The sequence below is a fragment of the Gymnodraco acuticeps genome, unplaced genomic scaffold (genome assembly GCF_902827175.1).
Source record: "Gymnodraco acuticeps unplaced genomic scaffold, fGymAcu1.1, whole genome shotgun sequence".
NCBI classification, from domain to species: Eukaryota; Metazoa; Chordata; class Actinopteri; order Perciformes; family Bathydraconidae; genus Gymnodraco; species Gymnodraco acuticeps.
The window spans coordinates 7,688-16,983 of record NW_022991973.1 but is presented as its reverse complement, the minus strand read 5'-3'; the positions used below and the strand labels follow the sequence as shown (position 1 = coordinate 16,983).

General features: G+C 40.0%; 1 protein-coding gene across 1 annotated transcript; it reads right to left on the bottom strand.

Annotated features, from left to right (window-relative positions):
• Nucleotides 1-4,797: 4,797 nt before the first annotated feature.
• On the bottom strand, nt 4,798-8,430 carry fam8a1a (family with sequence similarity 8 member A1a). Its single transcript, XM_034200891.1, has 5 exons — nt 7,717-8,430; nt 7,333-7,453; nt 6,987-7,110; nt 5,882-6,021; nt 4,798-5,774 (listed from the first exon to the last, which is right to left on the bottom strand). Exons 1-5 carry the CDS (start codon nt 8,120-8,122, stop codon nt 5,633-5,635), a joined length of 933 nt encoding a protein of 310 aa, XP_034056782.1. The 5' UTR covers nt 8,123-8,430; the 3' UTR covers nt 4,798-5,632.
• Nucleotides 8,431-9,296: the final 866 nt, after the last annotated feature.

Sequence of the window (9,296 nt, the reverse complement as noted above, 5' to 3'; positions counted from 1 at the left end):
AATGGTACACCAAAAGAGCTAAAAGGAAAGCCCGGTGCCAAAGTTTATGTACAACTGAATCTGATGCTAAAATGTTCAGAGCATCAGCTTTATAATGTTACAATGTGTCAATGTTGTGTTTGTAGCTTGTTTCTGCTGCCCTCTCAAGTGCTACGATAATCTGTTAATGCGGCTTTAATTTTCAAACAAAACAATAGTCTTCTAAAATAAATGCTGACTTTAACAAGTTGATACAAATGGGCATTCTATAAAGAAAAGTGCTCCAGCTCTGATTAAATAAAACGTGTATATTAATATGTAAACTGCACTAAATAAAGTTTAAAGGAAAGGTCACCTGTCTTCAAGTGTCTTTATTTTTGTCTATGACTGAACACAGCGTTGGTTAAATGTGTGTTTGGATTGCCGTCTTGTTTGTTTTCTGCCTGCTCATGTTCTGTGTGTGTTTGCGACGGAGAGCAAACAGAGAAAGCTGCGCTGGGCAGGGCATCTCTTATATAATAACTGAGAGCTTTAGTGAAGCTGGATGAATTTTAATAGAGTTCTGCAGGGTATTCCATCGCCTCTGGTCCCACGGCTCAAAGATCAGAGAGAATTTTAAAGCATGGTGTCCCTCAGCCTCACTCGCTCCCTCTCATTCTTTCTCTCTTTTTCCTCCTCCCTCTCTTCTCATTTCAAACTCCCTTTTCCAATCCTTTCTTTCCTCTTGGGCTTTTGTCTCTCTCGTAATCCCTTTTCGGCATCTCACACTTGTGTTGCTTTCTCTCTTCTCTCTGTTTCCCTGTGAAATGTGTATTAGAGCCACTCGAGGCGTAATTATTGCTAAGCCTCTCTCAGTTCCCTGGCACAGAGAACAACTCCTGACTCTCAGCACAACAACTTGCTACTGAAGGACAAAATGCTGTGATGAACTTTTAAAATCATGCACAGTGGATGACAACAAGTTTGCATAGGTTTTCTTCCCCCTTTCTTGCCTCAAAGCCATTTAAGGACTTTAATACCTTTTAATATGCACATCTAAGTTCTACAAGCTAGGAAACAATGGAAGATGTAATACATTTGTAATTCAGTCACTGCATAATACTCATTTGCATCAGACCACACATGTGACCGCAGGTGAAAGGATTAAATGATGCTGAAGGTCAGAGTTCTGGAAACATTTGAACCACAAAGTGAATCCATGACATAATGTAAAAGTAAACCTAAACAAACTTTAATTAAAAGACTAGAGCTGTTAGATAGTCTCACACGGTGGCTCTAATTTGTGTCTTTTGTATCATTTTTGTGCACGTAAAAGTGAGAAAGTTGGCAAGAGACTGGTGTTAATTACTAATTCATAAGGATTAATGGTTGCTATTTAAAAACCTACCATTCTGAAGAGAGCCGCTATGTCTTCCTACTGGGACCTAAAGACAAAATGTGCCCCTGGCTAATCTTAAAAGAATCCGGCTCATACAAATTCAACTCCACAGCACTTTGCTTTTGCACTTGCTCAAAAATAATTGTGAAACTGCAGTAATGCATTTGTTCATGTTTCCTAAATAGTCTCTAAATGACAACTTGTAACATGAGTAACCTTATTAATTCTCTTTTAACTTTAATCAAATACAACACAACATGGAGAGACTGTTAAAACTGAACTAAGAACATCCATACAGTAACATTCACCCGTTTGCAACTCACAAATGATGTATCACTTGTATACACTGTAGACTCTTATGGCACTACTTCTATTTTATTTTATTTACTTGCACTATTTCATCTGTTTTATTGTGTTGCACTGTTGGAGGAGCCTGCCCTATGATTTTCATGGAGGTAACTACACTGTAGCTATGTACGAATGACAATAAAAGCCTTGAATCCTTGAGAAGTCAGTTCAGTTGTTATACCATAACATAAGTGGTCACATTTCCCATAAATATGGTATGTCTAGAGGTGCTAAATCAATGGATTTGATGGTATAAAAGTTATCAAAGCACTACATACTACAACACAAGATCCAATCCATGTATAATAAAGCTAATCCATAATCCTTAGTTGATTATTTTGTAGACTTGGCTTTACTACAAGCTGTAGTAGAATAAACCCCACAATCTCAGTGTAACATGAAGTTGATAAAGCAATGTTTTTACACTACTATGTAGCATTGTCAAGAAGTAGCATCACTTTTCACCCAAGTAAACCACCTTGCGTGATCTGTAGCCTAAAATAAACCCATACACTGACATTGGTGCTCCAGTAATGACTTTACAGCATAGACAGAGTATAAAGAAAATGTATTTTTATACAGTCTATGGTTTGCAGATGTCAGCAACAAAAAAATGGTTGGAGGTGTCACAGAGAAAAGCCTATGCTGTTTTTTAAGGATTAAAAACGGAAGTCTGTCAGCAATGTGTGAAAACAATATGTTGACATCATTAGCAGTGGCTGATGACACCGTGGAGTGACAAACAGACAGGAAGGCAGGTACTGCGAAAACACATTATTGCAAGTCAGCATATGGGTGTGCCCGCAGTTATAATAAAAGTTGATCAGTTATGAAACACAGGCTGTGCTTTTTACCCTTAAGATTATGTGCAAGAACATCTTCTGTTATCTTATCATCTCAAATAATGGCAACATCTACTAACTGCAGGCACTTTCCACAGACTATCTGGGCCACATTATCTGATCTGTGTTGTCTAATGTCGCCCTCATGTGGCTACAAGCGATACGGCAACTGTGGAGAACAGTCATTCCTAAAAACTGCTTTTAACTTAGATATGGAATTCACTTTTCAACATAAAATAACGTACTCAAAAAGTGACCCCATTACAAAAATACAATATAATATTCCTACTTCAGATAAAATGACATCTCTATAGTAGAGTTGAGTTGTGTTTTTAATTGTAAGTTGGTTGGTTGTTCAGTTTAAAGATGCCTCCAGGTTGAAAGTCAAATGTTGACATTAAAGTGCACAACACGTTACCGTTGTACCAGAGCGTGTAATGTCCTTTACAGGTCTTTAAAGGAATGGTATGCTCATGACACTCATTTAAAATGTTTTATCATCCGATAAAACAGACCAGTCTCTGCCAGTCTCTCTTTTTTTTTTTTTAATCCGATGACATTATCAGTGATTTTAAACTGATTAATTACCGAAATAACATCAACACTGTGGGCGGCGCCATTTTACCGGACGTGACGTAAACCATGCGTTTGGTTTCGAGGACACGTTGATGTTCATGTTATTTACTGTAGTTACTCTCTTCAAATATGCCTCATTGTATCGCGAAACATTGCCACTATTCTGATAGGAACAATCCACGGAATGCTCGGTTCCATCTGTTGCCAAAAGGTAAGCGTAGGAAGTACGTTCGGAGGCAGTGGCTAGCGAAATGTGGCCGGCCCGAACCGAAAGATCCACAGGCGCATGTATGCAGCGAACATTTCAAGTTTCCGGACGACTACTCTGAGAGTATGATAAAACATAACATGGGATTTATTGAACAACCATTACTTAATGGAGATGCAGTACCATCGGTCTTTCTGGTGTCATCACCGACCAGGACACCAGTTCGGCCAGTTGAGAAATCTCCCTCTGCAAGTGTGAAGCGACGGAGGACCAGAAGTAGTGCTCGGAGTAAGAATAAGGTATGTTATGGCGCATTTCCATTGCAGCGGGTAGCCCCGTTTAAACGTCCTTTATCGTCCAGGCCAGGCCAGTTTTTGGTGGCCTTTCCATATAGCGTATTTCCCCCCAGTTTTTCCGGCCCCATAAAATCGTGGTTCTAGGGCCAGGGACAACGAGGCTGAGTATGCTAAACTAGAGAGGGAATCGCTAGCAAGGGTGGTAATACATGCATACATATCTAGTAATCAAAATCATTGTATCTACTAAGTAGTACTACGTAGGCTCGAACCTGTATGGCTGAATTCCCCCTTCCAATCTCTTCATATTGCTCAAAACTTCGCCATGTTTTCGTGTGTTTACCATAGACTGTATATGGTGTTTACAAAGTGAACGCATGGATGACGTCACGACCATCACGTGACTACTGAAAATGGGCAAAATGGCAGCGGCCTGACGGAATATACAGGTTTTGATAAAAAAGAGCTATAAAATCATTATTTACCGGGGAATATCGCTGATTTCTTCAGGGTATGGTTTAAACATAATGTTTCACTAAATACTGACATTTTGATTAATTATCTAATGAGTGGAGCATTCCTTTAAGTAAAAACGAATCCCTTTAATCCTGTAATTATATAGCACAGTAGCTCTATCGCCCACATTTTCAGACATGAGACAAAGAAAATAGATTTCTTAATGTATTCTGAAAATCCTGGCCATTTTTTGCCTAAATCAGCCCGACCTCCAAAACTTCGACCTATAGGACGGTAATGATGACCATCCCTTATACCCGCTTTTGTGCTTGAAACTGATTCAGTGCAGTATTATCACTCAATCACTTCTGCTTTGAAACATGTTCCCCCTTATGCAGCACATCCATTAAATACAACCAAATAAATGTTCACTAATGCAAGGGGACACAATTCCTTCAATGAGAATCTTACAAATATTTTTATTTAATCTTCAACATCTCCCTCCTTAGTGGTAAACAGTGTCAATGCTATGTCAGCATGTGTTTTTTTTGTGTGGGTTTCATCAAAATGTGCCTAGTAAATTGAGATATTACGTGCAAAATGTTGTTTTATCGATATATTTGAGTGAGTCTCTCAAAAGTGAAGATATTGGTATTTGAGACCATGAATAAAAAATGGTCGCAACCTTAACACTTTGCATTAATCATGTACCAGTTTGTAAATAAGTTGCCATACTGCAGGTTTAAGTCAACTCTAAACTGGTCTGCTTAGCCAACATTATGACATATGAATAAATGGTTAAAAATCTCTGATAACATAAGAGTTTTACATTATGCATAATTAGGAATTATTAGGTGCCGTGGCATTCGATCTGATGCTAAACAGTTGCCCTGAGTCACAAGATTTACAAGTCTGAAGACAGAAATATGAGCAGGGAATACACAAACACACTTTCTCGTGTTTGAACCTCATACACGAGGGACTAAAACGTTATTTTGAATAACAAAACAATACTTCTTCATCAAAATATCCATAGGCACAGAAAATGGATACAAATAAGCCTGGCGTTACTTTTCTTCAGTCGGAGTGCTTAAGAATAATCACAATGTAAATCCTTAGCAAACCAAACATTTAAATTCAACATTATCACCTTGAAGAAAAGAACAATAACCAAGTAATGCTTGATTCATTGAAGTATGTTTTTAAATTATTCTGATTTCATACACTTCTTTTAGATTATTATTAGAATAATTAAATCAAACACAAACATAAATATCAGTATTAACTTGTTTTGCACTTATCAAAAATTACAATACTTTAAAGAGTTTCTGACATCTTATTTGCTGATTCCGTGGTTTAAAAGATTCTTTTGAATTCAAGAACCAGGTCGAAACCTGCATGCATCCAATATCAAAGTGCAGTTTAAGTCCTTGATCCAGTGAAGAAATGGGCTAATGCATTGCTTTTTTCAAAGTAAGTTCATTTCTAACTGGTTTAAACTTAAGACACTCTGCACCCGCAGTATGAGAGTCTGCTGCCTGAGGAGAGGCTATCTGCCTCTGCGCTTGACCACAATGGTCCCCGCCACAATGTCATACACAGTCCTGTTGTGCTGGAAGAAGAGGAGGGTGATGAAGACGGGAAAGAGGAAGGCGATGGAGAAGTTCTTATTAAGTGCCCGCACTGCAGAGCTGTGAAAGGAACAAGACAAAGATTCAGAATCCCCACAGAGATGCTCTACAGAGACATTGGTTTGTGATTTTAGACACTACAGTGGATTAAAACTTTGTCCACTCACGCAGAGAGGGAGACATTAGAGGCCGGGACTACAAGGACTCGGTTGGGTCGGACCAAAGTGGAGTTGTCACACGTCACCACGCGCAGGCCCAGCAGGAACTTCCCTGGCGTGGCACCACCAGCTCCCCAAATACAGATGGTCTGATTGGAAAAGAAGGACACCATTAATACATTTAAAACAGGATGCATCTTTATGTGAGACATTGTTAAAAACCACAAAGGCGCTAATACAATAAACTGTACAGTAGTAAAGTGCTGAAGGTATTAATGAATGATATCATGCTGCAGAGGAAAATGCTAGAAATATATGTTCAGGTCGACACAAACGAACCCTGCCAGATGGCATTCATCTGAGCTGAGGTGTCTTAATGTCCCAAGGCGGGCTCCCACCTGGGAAAACAAACCACTGATGCAGAGTCGAACAAGAGACATGACTTCATCTCAGGCAACTATGCACACAACGTTGCATCACTGTGCTCTGTAGGAGCTAGTGTGGTGTTGTAAAGGCTGGACCAGGCTCTTCTCATTAAACAAGAGCATGTTTGAGCTGGGAGGGAGCTCATAATGAATGAGGATTGGTAGTGTGTCATATATCAATATTCCAATTACTGTATAGAGACTATTCTGCACTGTTTCTATTATATTTTTTATTTTATTTACTTTTTATCTGTGTTATTGTGTTGCACTGTTGGAGGAGCCTGTGACCTAAGATTTCCATTGTCATAACTACACTGTAGCTATGCACACATGACAATAAAAGCCGTGAAACTTGAAACATTAAAAAATACATTGGTTATAAATACTTAAGTAAGTACCATTAAAGACCACCAACAGATTTTTTAACATTCACTTTCCCTCCCTGTATAATTGAAAGATGTTACTACATTTACAAAAAGATGTATGTGTATTTAATTTGGGGCATACATCAACACTTATCAATAATGGTGATACGACATCTTCTATCTAAACTAACAAAACAACACTTTCACTAACGAGTTCAAATGTCCATGCATTCTCAGATGTGAACTTTCCTGCTTGGCATTTTTCATCTAGCTTAAATATTTGTGCATGTTACATCCATATCACCATGTGATCATATGACTCACCTCATAGAAGCACACCAGCAGCCTGTAGACCAGAGCTACAGCCATCATCTTCTGCAGGTCCTCCATGGACGTGTTCTCATCGATCTCCTCCACAATGAAGTGGGTAATGAACTTGGTAATGTCCCTTTAAACACAAGAGAAAGTATGTAGTAGTAGTGAGGATGGATCACCTGTGGAATGTTGAAACACCTTGGCACCAAAGCATGGATGAAAAATGTGTACTTTGCATAACTGAACCACAGCTACACCACAGCCTGGTTAGCCGAGTTTAGTTGTTGTTTATTTGTTCAACCTTTGAGTTGAAAAGGTCTGTTTACCCTGAACAGAGCATAACAGTTCCACTCACTTCATCCCACTCAGATGCATGATCCACAGCACAATGGTGGCCTTCACACAAAACAGGATAAAGAAATCCACAGTCTCAGCCAGGAACCTCTGGAGAGGAGAGGGGATGATGTACTCCCGTCCTGTATGAAGAACATACAAAAACATAAGCATCTTATATACAGACGCATTCATATGACTTGATCTCGAGAATGTGTCAAATGAGAAAGACTTGGGAAAGACTTTAAGCTTGTTTACTTAGTAATTAACTTAAGCCTGCTTCCCACAGACTCATGACCTAGCTTGCACAAAATAAAGCCCACACACTACTGGAGTCTAAACAGCTTTTCGGCTGACGTAGGCCTTTCACTACCACAGAAATATCTCGGACAAACATGATCCATACCTGGCTGAGGAGGACTTCCATTCTGCTGCTGGGCTGTCCGGGCATCAGCGGCTGTCTGCTCCGTGTGGGCACCAGCTGGGTGGGGGTAGGATGCAGGGAAATTGAGGGGATAGGGGTAACTGTACCGGTTTAGCGTGTCAAAGCCTAGCTGCGCACCGGCGGATGTCGAAGCAGTTGTACCCGGTGTCTGAGGGCATGTCCCCGGCGGAGGGAAACAACCCGGAGGAGGGAAGGGGAAGGCAGACAGAGACACCCAGCTTTGCCAATTGGAATAACCCCAGTGATACTGCCACATCCACTGCTGCAACTTTGCGCAGTATTCCGTTGTTGCGGTGCTCGGAGGCTGCTTCGCGTCACTTTCAGGGCCGTCAAGGCGGTTTTCACCCGCTGTAGTAGTCTCAAGCATGCCTGTCCCACTTCACAGCCTCGCCTTATTTGACAGGAAGATATCTAAAAAAGCGTCTTTACGCCGTCAGGTAGTATCTCCTTAGCTCCTCGCTTTAGCTCCCAGCTGGTTACAAATACAGCAGTGCTAGCTAAGAATGTTTGTAAATACAGGGATTTCCGGGACCGCTCAACGATGCCTGTTACTCTGCAGATTGGTTTCCTTGTTTAACATTTCAGTCAGTTAAAATAAACAACAACGAATCATTTTAAATTAAAATGTCTACCTTGTCTGTGCAGCAGATATTAGCGATATACGATAATCGTGTGGTATTTCGCAATAACAACCCCCGTCTGTCAAAAATGGTATAATCCATTTAAAGGGGCCTCCTATATATTTCACTGGGCCCATCTTTTACTTTTTAGCTCGTAGTAACTGTAATAAACTACTTTTTATTACACCATTTTTTTGAAAAAGTGTTCCTATTACTGCTTCATTTTGGTAACAGGGTTATTTTTTTCATATGGTGCCATTTGGACTTCATAAATTGGGTGAAATAAATAGTTGATTTACCTACTTTTTAATGTTCTATTCTATAAAGGACATATCTAATTTGATAAAAAACATTTTGGTCAAGCTCAGGCACCTAAATCTTTATATATATAGATATATTAATGTAGTACCGCTGTGAATCAGCTGCACTTATCGGGGGTGACATTCCTATACAAATGCATGCCATTACTTTAAGTAATATACACCTATAATCCTAGTGTACATAACAGCGACGTGCAGTCAGGGGAGGCAGGGGAGGCAGAGCCTCACCTGTCATACTCCAATCAATGTAACGGAAAAACAACTAAAGAAAAACTAAATAGTAATAATAATAAAATGTCTGATCAAAAGTGTTTGGTCACTGATCTGTTTTGTAAATGTGATTTCTGTATGATTCCAATCGCTTTTTATAGTCAAAATCAGCAAATTTGCAGAGCTCCTCCGCTACAACTACGGGTAGCGATGAGAAGTGAGGCAGGGACGAGCTCTGCCTCACGTAAGCCCACAGTAACTGGCTGGAGCGCGGGCACTAATTTAGCGCGAGCACTTATTTTGTGAGCGCGCTCAAGCCAGTTACTGTGTGGTGAGGTGAGGCACAGATGAGCTCTGCCTCACCTCAGAATGCGTCACCCCACATAAACTG